General features: G+C 36.9%; 1 protein-coding gene across 1 annotated transcript in view; it reads left to right on the forward strand.

Moving 5' to 3' along the window:
- Positions 1-18,654, forward strand: part of CDC73 (cell division cycle 73) — a 108,827-nt gene that overhangs the window by 16,662 nt on the left and 73,511 nt on the right. Inside the window, exons 8-9 of the mRNA XM_059822044.1 lie at positions 8,540-8,638; positions 9,902-9,980. Coding sequence (XP_059678027.1) covers positions 8,540-8,638; positions 9,902-9,980 — 178 coding nt within the window. The remainder of the gene's footprint in view (positions 1-8,539; positions 8,639-9,901; positions 9,981-18,654) is intronic.

Raw genomic sequence — 18,654 nt, forward strand, 5'->3', positions numbered from 1 at the left:
AATACTGTCTGGTAAAGATATGTCAGAATTAATATTGACACTTTCAAAACTGCGAATCTTCGGGGAAAATACTAGTAAAGTATTAGTTTTGTCACTTCTTTTATTGAGAGAACCTTTATATATAGAACTGGATATCTTCTTTGGTAGCTGAAGTTTTGAACCCATCCATAGAATATTTACCATCATAAATGTTTGGAGTGTTAAGTTTTGAATTACTGCTTTGCAGAGGTTTCAGTTCTGTTGTGTACTTGTTTTTAGAGAAATGTCTGGCTGTTTTGTAAAACAAACCATTGAACACCTACAAAAAACTGTGTTTAAACTGAAATTGATTCCTTCCTTTCATGTCCTTCCTCTGTCTTTCCTTCCTGAATAATCCTTTGTTTTTTTTTTTTATAATTTCCTGTAGTAGGCTTCAGCAATCTTTTCTGAAGGAGAAACTTCCTCATTCTATCTCTACTGTAAATGTGTTCGTGGCTCTTGAATTCTTCGTGTAGGAGCAAATTAAAGTAACCTAAGCAGGAGTTTCAGCTTTCACAGGTGTATTTGGAGGGCATATTTTTGTCAGTGATTTCTGGTGTATTTGGGTTTTTTCAATCTCCCAGATTGCTCAGAAGTATTTCTTAGATAAGCAGCGTGGTAACTGGGTGAGCTGGGTTGAATATGCTCTATTTATGTGTAGAGCAATCTTAAAACTGGCATCTTGGAAATGCACTAGTGAATGTCTTGTGAATTTATAACTTTTTAAAATGAACCAGTGTTCTTATAGGAATAGTGAGCTCTGAGCATTTCTGACGTTTTTTAGAAAAAATCTTTCATCCTTTTTTTCGTAGGGATATGCTAGAGTTTATTGCTAAAACTTTAAATTTTGGGTAGTATTCTTCAGTCATATTTTCTTACAGTTGCGAGTATATTAGAATTACCTTTTCTTGAGTGAACTCTAACCCTCCATAGAGGAGGAATAACGTAATGCTTCCTATCGAATACATGGGAGGGCTTAAAGGTTATACTACATAACCTTTCTAAATAGCTTTGACTAAGAAACTGGAACAATTGCTATATGTTCTTCACACATGTGAGTCCGTATACAGACACACATCTATATATCTGTGTGCAGCAACTGCATGGGACTTGTCCAGCTGCTGGTTTTGTGGATTTCTTGGCCTCTCTTGACAGATCTGTAAATCCCTTCTTTACTGTCTTCTCAAGGAAGTGTGTAAGTCTTTTGAAGACATTGCAAGGCACTAGGAGACTAGTGACCTGTATGGCATCTTGGCGTTACTGTGCGCCTGGATACATTCCAGGGAAAAGCACTGAAGTAGAACCATGTAAGTTGGACATGAGAAATCTGAATTTGAGGTAAACATTTTTCTAAATGAATTAACTGTGTAGAAAATCAAAGAATTATGAGATGCGGGCTCCTTATGCAGGTATCTGATAATAACAGAAAAACTTTTTAGAGCATTAAAACTTGGTGTGGGATCAGAGTTATGTGAAAAATTCAGTCCCTCTAGTTTCATAACCTTTGAATCGTGAAATTGTGTCTTTTTGTCAGTAGAAGATTGTTTCTTTATGTCCATATTACTTGCTAGGTCTAGGTTGAAATGTTGAAGCGAAGTTCTCATTTATTACTTGCTGTTGCTTCACTTCTGCAGACCGGCCAATTTGATTCTCTCACAATCTGGGTAGTTAATCTTTTCCCTGCTTAATATTTACCAAGAAGATAAGAGAATATTCTGAATAGCAGGTTTTTATACCTAAAAAATGTCCTTTTTCCTTTCTAATAAAGTAGGAATAAAAGGCCTGAATGAAATAAAATGTTTTTTCTGCCTTAATCCTGATATTTTTGTATTCTCTGTTCTTATGTGAAAGACTTAGACTAGGCTATCCAGCACATATTTTTCTTAAGCTTTGTTTTGAAAGCACAGGAATCTTTATTTTGTATGACAAGCAATTTGTATAACTAAGCAACACTTTTTTTTTTTTTTTTAAACCTTGACCATTTTTCAGCTTTGATATCTTCAGTTATTACAGTCCTGTTGTAATGTACTAGTTATCTATACTTTTCTTTGGAAAAAAGGTTGATGATGCCCAGTGTATTGTGTATCCATGAAAAAGGACATTAATACAGAAGGGAATGGACTCAGCCTTAACTTCATTTTGTAGAGCATGACTGTGAGTTGTATGTATTAAATTCCATAATCTTTATTTTATTTGCCCACCACCCCACTCCCAGCTTCTGGGTATGTTTGTGTGCATGGTGATGAGAAGTCCAGAACTGAGGAAGATGATTGGAGTTTATAGCTGACCTAGCTAGAGGAATTAGTGCTTTCCTGGTATGTGGCATTTACCTTGGATGTAACCCACAATTGCAAATTTGTCTAATGCAGTGTCTTGCTCTGAACTATTCCAGAACGTTATTCCTTTGTGGTTTTCTGTATTCCTGTACATAAGTATTAAATAGCAGAACTTTTCATTTTCCCCAAATGAATCTCATCTTTATGGTGGACAGTATTTTTAGTTTTATCACCTGGAAAATATTACAACTGCAGTTAGTATTTGCATACTTAATTTTTTAAATTAATGTCTCTTATTCGTAGGGTTGATCCTTTCAACAGTAACTAATATATTTGAAGTAAATGCTGTGAGAAATCGCTTTTGCAGTTACTTTCATTTCTCATATTTTTGTTCTGATACCTTTTGAGTGTTCTTGCTAGTGAAGTCACCTGTGAGGGGATTAATACTACAGTTACAAGCACAATTTCAGTAAATTCTTCTATATGATCTTGCAACTGGAAAATACTTAAAATAATTTTATAGCAAGACTAGTATATTATTTTAATCACTTTTGACAGCTAGAAGGTCTGAGAGTGAAATTTTGGGTATTTTAAAAGAAACTGACTGTAAAAGCAACTTTGTGTATGGGCTCTAGGTGGCAGAATTGTTCTATGTTCCTGAAATTCATAATAGTGGTGAATTTAATAGCAAAATTGAAAAAGCAAAGGTGTGCCACGTTAACAGCAACTAGTGTCCTCATTAGTGCTTTCAAATGGAACAAGCATATGGTTTTAGAATGACTGTGCACAAGTGTAATGGCATGGTATAGCTTAAGTTTCTAAACTCCATTTTATCCTATATTAGCTTACTTAGTAAAACTGGGAAGACTGTTATATTGCTGCTAGGCACTAGTGCAGACGTTTTGAATACAGCACTTAAAGGAAAGATGGGCCAGATTATAAAAATTGTATTTATATTGAGCAATAATGAATCTTATTTTGTAAATAGGAACCTCGAATTTGTCAGAAAAATCTGTAGAATAAAGCATTATATTTCCCGAAAGAAAATTTAGGTCAGCTCTATTGTAACTTCACCATTCTTAAGGACTAATTCCATAACAACTAACAAAAATTTATTTCTATATGCTGCATTCATAGGAGAAATAAACTCGGATTATGTATGAGGTGGATTTTTAAGCAGATTTTATGCTGTGCTATATCTTCAGGATATTACAGTGTTGCTACACTTTCATACTTCTGGATTAGCCTTTGTGCTATTTCAAATTAAATGTTTCAGTTGCCTTTCATATAATACTCTTGCTATAAAAATTTAGTGAAGATAATATGGAACAAGTGAGGAGTGGCACTTTTACTGAAAACATAGTCCGCAAATCTACAGGGCTAATAGCTATGTTTTCAAATCACTGCAGTAGACTATAGAAATACTTGAAGGAGCTTTTTGACTGGAACATAAAGAAATGTGATTTGATTTCGAGAGGAACTTTGTGAAAAGGAGTGTCTGATTTTTATTTTTCTCCCTAGCAGTTAGTAAGAAGTTCAGTTTTATTATTTTTATAGGTTCCCTAATCTGACAGCTTAAAAAAATTGTCAAGTACTCTTCTTCAGTGTGTTAGCTATTTAAATTCTCGTACTTTATTGCGAATTTCTTAAACTACTGTTGTCCTGAAAGCACAACTAAGATGACCTGTTTGTTTAGGTGATTCTTCTTAGAATTGTCTATGTGGTAGTATGCTTTTTGTATCACTCAACTGTTGTATGACTTACAATAGAACGGTATGTACAGGTCGAAAGTGTATGGAGAATAGTTTGAGAGGTGCCGTGAGCTCTCTGCAAATATGCCTGTCTGTGCGGTTGAGCATCTTGAGCATGTTACGTGTTATTCAAGTGAAAGCGAATAAGGAAAATGGGAGAGGTGCATGTGTATGTAGTTCAAAAGGGAGGATTTACTTCATCTCAACTGTGTAATTAAAGATCACGTTTCTAGCTGTGGCCTTGATCTGAGAGGTTTGTGTGTAAGGAGAGGAAAGGTGCTGGGTCAGAAATGATGGAAACTTTTATAGTCTTTTATAAGCACAGTGCAGAAAATAGTGATAGTTCACACAGCTGTTCGACCAATGTATTTGCATGCTTGCAGTTGCTTGCAACTGTCCCTGAATATCAGTCTTGCATGTGTCGAACCTTTGATTCTGAGGGCTATCTAGCACACGATATGAAATGCAGTGCTTTAGGACTATCTTTAAATTAGAAGAGCTAGGAGGAGAGAAGATCAGCTCCAATGTTGGTCAGCAGTTTATGAGTTGAAGATACAGGTTCTTAGGCGTAGGAGAGTGATGCCTTAAATGAAGGACTCGAGAATTAAATATGTGCTTTGAATTTAAAAGTGCAAAATATTTTCTTTTAACTATACAATTCATCAGTTCATGTTCCATATGAACCACCTGAATACTGTTTACGTATTTCATGTCTTGTGGTACATAGGAATTGCTGAAACTGTGTGATGGGACTATTGCATTTCTGGTACTGCATCATGCCTTTCAGTCTGTCAGTGGCCGCAAAGGACTTAGCAGTATGTCTGAGCATATCAAGCAAAGGTGTAAAGAAGTGTGGTAGGGCCTAGATTTTTCCTTCTCCAGCCCTACTGTAAGTTTGGACAATGTTTATAGCATTCTGCAGCTCTTGATCATCCTGGGATGCAGGTCCAATGACAATCCTTATTGTCAGCTCAAATAAGAGTTTATTTGAGTTTAGAGGGTTGTTCCGAGGCTCTTCTTTCTCTGCAGTGAAATACCACAATATAAAATCTGATTAAAATTTGGTTACAACTCAGCTATAGGAAAGCTTTGAAGCCCTATAAGCCATCCATGCTGTGTAACAGTGTATATGCTTCTAGTTTTATATGTTAGATTTAATATTTTGGTTTTATTCAGGTGATTGAGATGAAGTATATTGTCTTTCTTTTTTTGCCTCAAGAGTTGTTTTCTATGCAGTTGAAATTCGTACTTCTCCTTGATCATTATTAGAAAAAAGATTAATTTTTTTGCTAGCCTGATAAAGCTGCTATTGTGACCAGAAGTTGTTAATGAGCGTTAGGGTTATGGCTAGTTACAGAAATTAAATATAGGTTGCAGAAATGAAGATTTCTTTCAGAATTTTTCAGAATAAATTGTGATATATTTAAATGGAAGTATTTTTATTACAAAAGGATTTTTGTTAGTGATGTAACTTCATTAAGTCTTCTCCAGCAGAGCAGGCTGATCTTACTTGCCCTGGTATTTCTCCTGAAACAGCCTGGTGTTAACACCAGTGACAGCAACTTGACTTGGTGTATGTTAGTCACTATGCTGGCAAGGGATAGAGCATCTGTTGGCTGCCATTGTTTTCCCTTCTGATTTACATCTAGTACATGAGTCGTCTTTTTAGAGGCATGAGTGAGGATGGGTGGAAAAATCTATTACGATAGGGCTGTTTTTAAGACGGTATCAAAAGCCTGATTTAGTAGTTGCTGAAGCATTTTGCCTCTTTATTTCCTCCCCCTGCCAATGTGATGAATTTATTATAAGGTGTAGACATCATTGAAATCAACAGAGAGAGTTTTCATGGGAATAGCAGTGCTCAAGGCAGCTAACAACAAGAATCGATAGAATTGTCCTTTTAAATACTAATGATTTTCTTAAGCATTGTTTTTAAAGCACGTTAGATTTTTTTAAGAAAGTGTAGAAAAACATGTATTTTCTTTTTTTTCCTCTTTTTTTTTTGGCTCTGTCCCCCAGATCAGAAGTTTTCGGTAATAAAAATGTTGCATTTAGTATTAAGTTTAACTAAATCTAGGGCAGAAGCTAGGGGATATTCATATTCTGATCTCTGAAAGGATGAACAATGAAAACAGCAGTCTTGCAACTCTGCAGGGCTTTGCAAATCAGTTGGTACCTGCAGTGGACTTCCTGCTCTGTCATTTTTCTGTCACAGTAATGTAATCCCACATCCCTCACCAAGCCAATGAACAGCAAGATGATGATAGTAGTTCGAGTACTTGTTAAAACACTGCTGGTTTTTTCCCTTTCCAAACAGATACTAGTTGTGGCCTTGGGGGACCCGCATTTTCATGCTGTGGAAAAAAAGACATCAGCAAGAACACTTTGTAATTCCATGCTTATTAGCAACGTCTTTTCAGCAGATGGGAGAAAATCCTGTGGGTTTTTTTACCTGAAAAAAATTGAAATTTGGTCCAGGACATGCACATTCAGGATATTAAAACCTGAGATGCTAAAATGCCTTCAAAAAATTCATAATTTGAAATTTAAGCTCAGTTTAAGAGTATGTTAAGTGTCGGTTTTATGAATGAAATATGGATGTGAAAGCTGTTCATAGCTTCCTTGCGACTGAAAGAAGACTTGGCTTCTGCATGGACAGTCACTCTTATAAAATTCCTTCTCTTTTTATTTAATTAGTTCCTCTTCCTGAATTTCAGAAGACTGAGTAGTTTGTTGTTTCCAAGAGACAGTATGTGATAAAGCACAGCAATGACAAGAATTGTGATTGATATGCTACCCAGTCCACAGTTTGGGAGAAATCTCTGAATTTCCAGTAAAAGCGTGTAGTTTAAACTTACTTTCTGAAGAACAGAGACGATTTTGAGTATCCTTGTGTAATTAGTATGTACATGGCTCACAGCTCTTTAAAGTTTTGGGGTGTTTTCCTTGATTTTTCTGACTGAAAAGAACTTCAAATACAGCTTTGTGTGAGTTCTTTCAGTCTTTGTGAAAAGAACTGGGTTTGCTCAAGGAATGGCTTTGCCTTTATAAGTGGTTTCTGGTGGTCTTCCAGTTCCTGCCCCTCTGGCCTGGAGCAGATTGACAACATGCTGACTGAGGTCAAGTGAACAAGCTTAGAGAAGCTTTGCATTACAGCTTTCTCTAAATGATTTCTACAAAATTCACTCCAGAAGTCTTTCTTTTGTAATTCATGCATTTGTTTTGTAATGCCAGTGGTGTTAATTAACACGACTTCAGTGTTAGTGTACAATACTCTGGCAGAATCTAAGCTTTTTGTGAATACTTTATACTATTCTGAACCAGTAAAAAAGCCATTTTCCTTAATTGATAAAAGATTTTTTTTTTTTACTTATGAACCATTGCTGAAAATTGTCAGTAATGACAGACACTGCGTACACATATCCCTATAGCTTAAAATGCCTATTGAGTGGTAATGTAATAAGCATTGCCTTTCAGAAGTTTAATTAGCGTTTACATTTTTGTTGAGAATAAAGCAGTCCTATTAATGTTACCAGGAGGAATGTGTTTTAAAAACCTTGATCGATATCATTTGTTCAGTTGTGCCTCAATGACTTGGTTATCTGACAAAACACTGCATGAAGTTACTAGAATTATCCTGGATCGCTCCTGAATTGAGGATTTGTGAGTGTGATTTCTGTACTTGCTTCCTCCAATTGAAAATTAAAGGCTCTGCTGCTTAAATTAGCTGGTGCCAAATGGAGTGAAGTTGTAATTCAAGATAAATATTAAAAGAATTGCACCCCAATGTGCCAGGGTTGTGCCTGTGAACCGTTAACAACCAGTTGAAGCACGTTCTGCTCTGCTCAGAAGCTTTGCTGGAAAGCGCGGGATGTGGCTGCCTGTCTGCCTTGCCTCAGCTGTTCCATGCAGGATCAGGGAAAGCCTCCTGAGGGTTTGTAAGGACTCTTCCCGAAGAGTAGCTGAGCATGCTTGGGTGGAGGAAAGCTTCTTGTAGTGCAGGGTTAGGCAGAGGGACTGTGCCTGAGACATACCGTCAGGAGGCCAAAAGTGAGCAGACAGGCTCTCATTAGCAGATACATACCTGGGCCTCAGAGATGAGACTTGTCCTGGAAATATTGAGTAAAGTTTTTCCTTCTTGCTACAGCATAAAGAGTTCCAAAAGGACTGTAGGGGCATGGTAGGCAAGAGGGGATAAGGAGATTACAAGCGCTTTGTGAAGAGTCTGGTTTACCTTGAGGTGTAATGAAGCCAGTTGAATTTAGCAAGTTTGGGCCTTAAAGAATAGGGAGTGGCAGTGATGCCTTAGAACTCTGTTAATGTTCAGGTCCTGTCACAGAAAAATAATCAGAAAACATCTATTTAAAAAATTGGTACACTGGTTTTGTTTTTCTGTGAAGCACAAGTTAACCAAATGGTGTCTTCTACCTGTGCTGTTATTACGTGAAATGCAGATAGTCAGCAGGGTTCACAGGTATCTTATATGTTTTTCAGAACTTTGCCAAGAATATTTTTGCAATTCTTCAATCAGTAAAAGCCAGAGAAGAAGGCCGAGCACCTGAGCAAAGACCTGCACCAAATACAGCACCAACGGTAAGAGCAGCACTTGGATGAATATGAAAGCTGTGACACCAAAAGTGGGAGTAGAGCATCTTGTCATTATTAAATACAAAATTTGTTTTGGTTTAGTTCCAATGAATGCACAACTTTCAAGCATAACTTAACAGATATTCTTTGACTTAAATTACATTTATTGGTATTTAAAGAGTTGAATATATTAGTTTAATTTGTTCAATATGCTCTTGTACTTAGAGATTAAACTGCTAGTGCCAGCTTCTGCATCTATCAAACACTAGTGACATCCTGCATGTATTCACAAAAAATCTATTAGATGAGAGTACTGCCATTTCAAACAAAACGTTTTGCTGTTTTTCTGACAGATAGGGTAGCAAATATTCAAGAATTTGGAACATGACTCATGAGTGGGAACAGCATGAACCAGCTTTCTTTTGCCTATAATAAACCAGGAGCACAGACTTAGGGCTTTATTGTTTAAGTCTGTCTAGGTATTAGACAGGATTTGTTTTGTATTGTGGTCTTTACTATTGAGTTCTATTAAACCTAATATATTCTTGAACTCAGTGGCAGTCTGCTATAAAAGCTATTTAATCATACTTGGATTTGTTTTTGCTGCTACTGCATTTAACAAAGAACTAAATGTAAATAGCAAGATGAATTCCAAGATTTAAATATTTGCTTTGTGTTGAATTTCATAAGTTGTGCATGGGACTGTTCTAATGTCCCATTCAGAATAGTTGTGAATACATAAATAAGCCATCCACAGAAAAGATTGAATTGGTATTTAGTGTGCCTCTAGATTGGTGCTTTTCTAAAACTTTTTTTCCCCAGAATGCCTTTTTTCCTCCAAATTGGTTTTTATTTTGCAGGTTCTGTAGGTTAATCAGGCTGGCAAGGAACATTTTGTGTGTGTGGCTGAAGGCTTAATCATGAGTTGTCAGTTGACAGGTTTTTTCCCCTGCTAATTCTTGAGATATTACAAAAACTCAGTTATTTCATAAAACTTACAAATTTTTAGCTAATGTAGTTTGTTACTGCTGCTTTAGTTTTGCCTCAGGTTGTTGTCATTGCTTTCAGTATGTACTTCTAAACTCTGTTTCTGTAAGAACGTAAGTGAATGTTGAAGGGAAACATACCAGAAGTTTTCAAATGCATTGAAACTTTACAAAAGTGAACTAATTTTATACTCTTGGGCAGTTCCATGTAATACTTCATGAAGTTCAAAAACCATCAAATATTTTTTAGTATGTTTTACAAATCTTATTTAATCTGTTTTAGGATCCCACTTTACGAAACAAGCAACCTATTCCAGCTGCCTACAACAGATATGATCAGGAAAGATTCAAAGGCAAAGAGGGTAAGTTGGATTGTAATGCTGCTTAGAAAAAAAAAATTGGGAAATGAAACTGACAGGTTATGAAGTTGGGCTTTTCTGTGCCATTACTTTTCAAACGTAAGCAAAGACCAAAAAAAACCTGACTGTTGCGAACAGAGAGCTTTTCCAAGTAATTAAGTATAAAAATATGATTTATTAGAAATTATTTCTACCTCTTAGGAAGCAAACGGAAAGCTTAAAACCAGAACTTCGTGGGGGGGTAAAAATAATTAATTATTTGTCTGGGGAAGGTCATATGCAATTAATAAAAAAGCAGAACTACAAATATGACTGTCAGGTGCATAAAATGAAACAGATTGCTTGTCCTCAAACAATCACAGTTACTTTACAACTTGCTTCCAGTAATTTCAAGTAAATATTATTAGCTTGTTTGTCTCTTTTAAATTACAAAACAGACTGGTAACAGTGGTGCAAAATGTTAGCTCCCTTCTGGAGAGAAGATGGAAATAATCTACAATATTTAAGAATTCTTACTTATTTTAAAACAGGGTGGAAGGTTGAACTTGAGTGATGATTTGTCTCTCTAACTCAAAATTTTTCTTCTGTCCCCCTTGCTTTTTTATCTTCTGTTTTACTACCAGTTCTAGTTATTTTATGTTTGTGTCTTGCTGTGTTTTTGTTTTACAAATCTTGTGTTTGTTGTGGTTGGATGTTTTTGTGTTTCTTATAGAGGGCAAGTCAAATTTTGTTACACTGAGTTGCCTCTTCCTTCTAGTTCTCAAACAAAATCATTTATCTTCTTTTTAATGAAACTTCCAATGCATGCTTCTAAGGGCTTTCTTGTCTGGCTACAAGAACTTACATGCTGCTAAATGCCATTTTAAACTGTAGATGAGCAATTCAGCTTGCATCTTTTAGAGTATTTGGCTTTGTCCAAGTTAGTACCATTTTTTTGTTCAGGGAAGCTGAATAACATTCACATGCTGTGTCTGTGAATTCTCAGATTTTGTGGAAGTGCTGTACTGTATCTGATTGTGTTCAATTTTATCTTGAAATGACATGATCATTTTTCTTATATAAATAAAAAAAAAGCATTACTGTACTACTTGAATATTCAGTTTTGATTGTAACTGGAGAAAGAAAAGCATAAAATATAACACCAAGGAGAATTCAATGCCGTAAGAAATTTGTGAAAGTTATGTTTTCCGGGCACCTCATACTGGATAACGTACAAGTATTTCAGAATACAAAGTTATCTTAAAAAAAAAAAAAAAAAAAAGTTTTGTAAATATGCACTTACATGTGAATACATCCTTTAGGTTTATGGGGTTTTTGTGTGTGTGAAACTTACTATAGGAAATCTGGTCAGATATTCTATTATATCCTCTTAAAGTCTATTCCCTGTTGGCCTCAATATACTTTTATTTCAGTGCAGTGGTTTTTATTTACTACTACTCATTGACAATTGCATGGGGCGATAGGAGAAAAAAGCTGAAGCAGGATATTTGCTAGCTTTTTCAGCGTTGAAAAATAATCTACAAATAGCATCCATGAAGAATTATTTGTTATAATAAGAGCCAAGGGAATTTGGGAAAGAAAGGAAGAAAAAAACCAAACCACCACTTCCATGAGTATTTTTATTAGTACTTCTTTGGTTTGCTTCTGATAATATTTTAAATCTTAAGACTCACATATTTGCCAAGTAGTTTTCCTTTTACTACCATTTCCTAATAAGAGTTACAAATAGTAAATATCTATACTGAACAGTATGAAATAAAAGGTGGAGAAAGAAATGAATGGAGAAGTGTAACAGTTCAAATATACCAATGCATATAATTTATTGTGGACTCTTTTACAACGAGAAACTTGGGTAAAGGAATGGTCTGTGTCCTTCTAGTTGACAAATTACACAGTTCTAGTAAGCAACCCATGTAGACAACATCTGTACTAAACAGGTGAATGTATTTTATGCTTTTACCGTGTGTGTGGTTCAAGAGGGAACAGAAAATAACAGATTTTGCATGGCAGGAAAAAGAACCCAGAAGAGTTTGTCAAACAGCTCACCAGTGCAGGTTTAGTGTTGAAATTTCTAAGCAGAAATCGAAGAAGAGATTAAATGATTGCCTGTAATTAATAATGGTGGGAAATCCATTTGTATGTTACGTGATTCTGAGAATGTGGTCTTGGGGTTTCTGTCAGTGCTAAAATGGACTGGACTGCAGCTCTTGTTCCAATTGAAATGTTCTTTTGTGATGTGGTGGTTATGAAATGCCTAACATGGTTGTATTCTACCTGGGTAGTTGTTATTATCACTCAGCTTCTTTCTGGGACATGTTTATGTGCCTTAACTTTCCAGTTTCTTATATTTGGTTTAGTCACACACGGAATTAATTTTGTATTTCAGTTTCCTATGTGTATTTAAAGAAATACTTAGTTTAAGAATAGCACTGGTGTAATAGCAAGACAGATAAGTGTAGGCTAGCATTAAAAATACAAATTAGGTGTTCAAAAGAATGTATTTCAAATACAAGATTGACTTATGAACGGTACTGATACAGCATTTATGGAAGTTACGTAGAATTAGCAATTAACATCTGGATTTCTTAGGAGAGGACCTAGAGATACTTGAGATACCTTCCTCAGCTCCAAATTAACTTCAGAAAATAGCAGATGATCTTATTTACTTCTGGAGTATTCTATTATAAAACTGTATCTTTAAAATTATAGTCTAACTGAAACTCACAGTGCAGGTAGTTTTCAAAAGCCATAATGAGGCATTAATGTTTTTGTATGCCGTTCTGGTAATGGGATTTGCTTATAACTGAACTATACGCTTCCCTTGCAACTGTATCACAAGTGAACTCATTCTTAAAGGATTTTTAATTGCCCTCAAAATTAAGTTGTGGCCCCCAAATATTCAGTGCAGAAGTGAGATTGCAAGCGGAAATAGTCATCAATAAAAGTAAAACAAAGCATTTTTTGTCCCTTAAAGACTATTTTTTTTTTTACAGTTAATCTAGTAAGACCTTGGAATTACATGTGCTTATGGAAAGCTTGCAGTATTGAGGATTTTGGCAAAGAAGTCTGAAGGAAAAGAAGGATGATTATTTAAGTTCTAGGTATAATAACTTGCAGTCTTTATACCATTGTATCCATGTTTATTAGTAATAATGGAGAACACCTGAGAGAAAGTTGAACCCTGTAGATTTGTGTCATTCTGAAGGGATTCCACATCTTACCTGATATGAGTCCGTGTGTGTGGTTGGCTAGAGATTGTGGAAGGGAGGATTGCATGATGCGTGTAACTATGTGCCTAGTAGTGATGTTAGCTAAAGATTGAAACAAAGCCAAGAGAGGCAATGTCTCTAAGGTTTTGTCTTTGTGTCTCACCTGTTTGCTCTTTCCTCAGAGGTATTGAAACAATAGGAAGGATTCACAGTAGTCCTTTCCTAGTTGCATCCTGTTCACAGCTTATTGTCTATCTGCAGTTTCATATAATACTACAGTATTCATGAAGACTTAAAGTTTAGGCAGCAAAGAGGTGAACTGTTTTTCCTTTAAATGTTTGTGTGGTTTAATACAGAGTTTTTCCATTAAGAGTCCTGTTCTTACCATAAACAATTCAAAGCTCGTAGAGCTGAAGTAGTAAATTTAGGAATTTTAACACAAGATGCATTAAGTAAACTGCTGAGTTGCAGCCAAATTTCTCTGTTTCTTGTGATGGATCATTATTTCTGATGCGGTATATCAGGATGCCTCTCTGTTTGGCTTGCTTAAAATCTCCATGCCAGATGGGACAGGCTTTGCTGCTAGAATGGTTTAGATTGCTTTAATAGTAAATGTAAAGGGAGGTGGTAATTGTAAAATAGTGTTCTTGGAGAGCAAATAATCAGTTACACCTGCAGTCAGAGGAACTGCTTATGCAGCCCTGAGTTAGTAGTTGGTAGCTTTCTCTCAAATGGGTGTCTTGTTGCTGCTGCTTTGGTTAGGCAGGAGAGACAAATCTTTCCTTTGACATTCTTAAAGTTCTGTGATATATGCCATAGGAAATGTATTAGAATGCGTCTTGTGGTAGGATTCGTGCGTCCTAGATATTTCCACAGTGGAAGAACATGTTACTTGGCAGTGCAGCCATCATGCTGAACTGGTCAAATGGTTTTGAGGTGAGGAGGCGAACACCCTGCAATTACTTTCCTTGATTGCTGTTTCCTTCCTGGTGGTTTTGTTTCTTTCATGCTGGCACTTAGTGATCGTATCCTCTCTTCAAGAACATAGAGCTCCATTCTGTGCTAAACTTTCTTTACTTTTCCCTTTGTAGCTGTATTCCTTCATAGTACTCTCTTTAGCTAATTTTAACACTTTATTTATGTGCATCTTTACTAGTGGTATTTTATTCATACCACAGACCATGTTGTTCAAACTACAGTCTGTTATATCTTCTTGAGCAACATGATTTTTAAATCCTTTTCAGGATTTTAAAAATCCTGTGCCTAAATGTCATTTGACACTTAGGAAGATAGCTTGTGTCCTCTTCGGTGTGCCTCAGTGTTTGATATTTAAATACATATTTATTGATGTATATGGTTTGCAGCTCTGCCAGTGGTATACTGAAACTTTGAACTGATTGATTGTTCTATAGGACAGCCTAGGTACTGAACTGTTTTCGATGCTATACCTTGTTTTTTCCCCAGTTTCTTGAGTGGCTTTACTTGAGATCCTCCTTTTCACATGCTTGTTTCTTTGGTAATGATAATCTTGAAGATTTAACATTTTCTTGACCCACTGAGTGCATGTCTCAGCGTATATGGCAAAGTAAAGTTTCTCTGTGCTGGTCCAAGTGTTAGGTCTTAAGGCATGTTCCAGGAACATTGTTCTTGTTTGCCTGCTATTATTGTTGTCAGGGTTTCAACACAGCAGAAGCCGATTGTTATTTAAAAAAAAAAAATACTTTTAGTCCTACTTAGTGTAAATTGGAAAGGGTCTTGCTGTACAGCCATGTGATTTCAGTCCATGATGGTGAAAAGCATATTGTTTACCACATCCAAGTGTTTCTTTCAGGAAAGCTTGCTGTTGACTTCCTGCTATTGTCATTTAATGCTTGAATTATTCTTGTAATTATGTTGGATTTTCAAACATAGCGGCAGTTTTTCAGAAGTATGCCTAACTTTCAATCAGTTGTAAGTGTTAAGCCTAGGCAACAGAGAACTATGAAGTTTTTAAACATGAGGTGACTCTGGACCATAAAAACTTTTTTTTCTTTCTACTACAGACTGTTAAAGTTTATTTATAAAGTATTTCTCATTATAAGCATTTTCTTTTAAATTGTGCGGTTTCTGTTTACGCAAGCAGAATAGGAGAACTGGTAACAGGAGATCCAAAGTTCTAGAACTTGACTGCCTTGTTAGGCTTTTATTTATTGCATTCATTTTTAAGGTTATAGGATTCTGCTTCTTTTTGTAGCAGAGAATATGTGCAAGAGATTCACATTTGGAAGAAGATTGCAGTCTATCTCTATTTTCTGTCTTGGTGTGACCAAGTAGTTTGGTAACTTTGAGCACTGTGCATGCACTTCAGTGCTGGAAAACACACAAATTCATACTGGAATTCTTTTTGCTTAGTACTGTGAGAAACTTTTAAGAACTTGATGTTAATTACTTGTAAGATGATTACTGAACTGTTTATATATGAACTGTGCAGAGAATTTTGTAAACTAATTAGTGTAGCTTGGAAAATTTAGGTGTGAAACTTTTAACTTTTACTTGTTAGGGTATAGTACTGAAAAGGAGTGTTCAGTAAACTCTTATGTAGAATGAAATTTCGTGTCAGTGATTTCATTACCATGGGTGTGAAGTGGGGTAGTGAATCATTTCCAGGCAGTCTGCAGAGCGGTTGTTGTCTGAGGTTTGAAGAGTATACAGCTGAAAAAAGAAGTGGTTATTCAATCTTATTCATCCACAATTCAAACTAAGTCTTTAACTTGAGCTCTTCAGTGTTTCAGAGACATGCTCCTTTGTTCTGTTTCTGTTTGCCTAGACTTCCTTCCAGAAATTCAGGTTGAGTCTTTTTAAAGCTATTATTCTTTTGGTAATGTATCAGTGCTCAAGTTTGCACCCAGATTGGATGGCTAGAGCTGCAGCAGGTGCAGAATCAAAATGCAGAGTGACCTAGATGGACACAGAGCAGTGGGCTTTAAGCAAATGGAAGGCACTTTGAACATTAATGCTCGTATGCAGGGAAGTGGAACATATGCCCAAATAGCGATGGAGAATATAATCAGTCCAATAAGCTGGTGCATTAGGGTGCATATTTTCATTTCCAGGTCTAATTTTTTTAAATGAGAGAAGGCATTCAGATTGATGCATGGTGATGCTAGAAAGGTAGCTAGTGATGAACCACCCTGGAAAACTGTATGGTTCTTTTGACAGTCTTTGGGTCATTGAACTGTGAAATTGTGATCATAATATATGCAGTGACTGGAGAAGAAAATATAGTCTTAATGTCAACTGATGATAGTTGATGTTTTTGAAGCATTAGAATTGATTATTCAGTACTAGTTATTGTGTTTAGTCTCTCAAGATGTAGCTTTTAAGGCATTTGTTCATGTCCGTGTTTTTAACAACGCTTGTATGTTTATAGAACTGATGATATTTGGCAAACAAAAAGTTGCAATATGGTTTGTCACAATACATTAATGTTGGGCTTTGCTTGCATTCTTTACTCCTTAGTGTTAGACCTGTGTTTAAAGTATTTAATATGGACTGCTTTTTCCCTAAAGGAAATGGGTACCATTACTTTGTTGTAATTTTATTGAAAAATCCCAATGTATTGAAGACTCTCAAGTTTTTTTTAACAGTTGTTCTGCATCTAATTCCAAGTTTAAAAATAAGGGTCCAAAGTCTTGCCATCATGATACTTTTATTTAAAGGGCTCTTTTCTTCTTAATACCCTTTTCGTAGTAGATGGCTTATAATTTTAACTGCTTCCTCTATTACCATCAGTGAGGCTGTGATTTCGAAACTGGAGTTGCAAACTAATTCTTGGCCAGGCATTAATATTTCATCTCTGTGCTGGTGCATGACTCAGCAGCACAGGTTGGAGCTGGTTTGGGAGGGAGCGGAGGAACATGCTGCTTTTGTGCTCTCAGCCAGAGGGTATGGTACAGCATTTATGCTGGTGTATGCTGGGGGCATGTCCCCTGGTGCTCCAGGTTGCTCTGTGTTCTGCTCCTCTTTACTGTGGCCTGTGGTTCCTCTTGTATCCCAGATCTGCTTTTGAGCAGCTGCATCAGGGTCAGCCGCTGCCCTCAGAGAATGCTCTGGAAGAAGTGCCTCTCTGCCTTCTAGGCTGGTCCTTGAATGTCTTTTACAACCAGCTGCATTAACCTGGCTAACACCCTCAGCAATTTTTGAAGTGGGAATGCAGCTGTAACTGTCTCTGACTTGGAAGCATTTGTTTTCTGCTTTGCACAGGCTGTACACAGTGAGTGGAGCTGAAGGTACTACTGTGTGTGGCCAAGGGTACGAACTGTTGAGACCTTATAAAAAGGCACAGCAGTGCAAGTGGCAGGGCTCTCGCCTGTAGCGGTGTTTATTTCTGTAAGAAAAGTGAGCGGCTGACTGATAGAGTATTGCACGGTGAATGTGAGAGGATTAGGTCAAAAAAGCTATATTCTGGGAAAAGAGTGTCTGTGCTCTTACTAGTTAAAGGAGGGTTGCTGTGGTTGTCTGGAAGCTGGCAATGCTTAACTCTCATTCACCAGTTGGTTGAGAATTTGAGGCAGGAAATTTGAGATCTGGTGGGCAGTTTGGGAGGTGGTTTCTTCTACTCATCCCACCCTCCCTGCAGGCAGCAGACCCTGGGGTCCGCAGTAGACCTCGTCGTGGCTGCAGTAACTGTTTGCAGGAATGTAAGTGGATAGCTACGGTCTACTTTGACCATTTAGCATCTCTCAGATTTACTTTAATAAGGAAAAGTACTATGCCATTATCTGCAGGTTATCAGAACTGTTTTATTTACCACCTGAGTAGCTGTTAAACAGCACTGGAAGGCCTGTGTAGCTGCTGGAAAGGTTCCGTAGGCAGGAGTGCCCACTCTAATGCTTGAGGCACCAGGTGCCTCTCCAGGATCCTCCCTGTTTGCTTCTCCTGCTGGGAGGAAGGGTCAGCACGAGGCTGAGAGCAGGAAGCTGGTAAGAGCCAGAGCTCTGGCTAGTGGCTCTTGTGGCTCATTAAATGATCGAGGACAGATTTTGTGAGAGACTTGGGGAGATTTTTGCAAAAGATGAAACCACTGGCAGTTGGCAGAGTCTTGTTCCCTGCCAGGTGCCTCTCTCCTCTTTGATTTACTTACTAACTGTGCTGCTGGCTCTGTGGGCCTTTATTCCCTTTGCAATGCTGGTGGAGACTTGGGTTAGGGTGTTAAAGTTAATTGAGAAGGAATGCAAAGTTTTATTAGGGAAAAAGCAGAAAAAGAGTCCAGTGGAAAGAAATAACTGAAACAGGGAACAAACATGTAGAACTAATTATAGAACCAGGATTTGTGCTGCGAGGAAAGAAACCGTGGCAAGCCAGGCACAACGGGGATGCTGCTTTTCTGGTCTTGTTAAGGGGTGTCTGTGTTCTTTGGAGTTTAGGAAGAACATCTGGTTGAAATAGCTGGAAATTGTCCATGTCGCAGGCAAGAGGAACACATAATA

The sequence above is a fragment of the Gavia stellata genome, chromosome 10 (genome assembly GCF_030936135.1).
Source record: "Gavia stellata isolate bGavSte3 chromosome 10, bGavSte3.hap2, whole genome shotgun sequence".
NCBI classification, from domain to species: domain Eukaryota; kingdom Metazoa; phylum Chordata; class Aves; order Gaviiformes; family Gaviidae; genus Gavia; species Gavia stellata.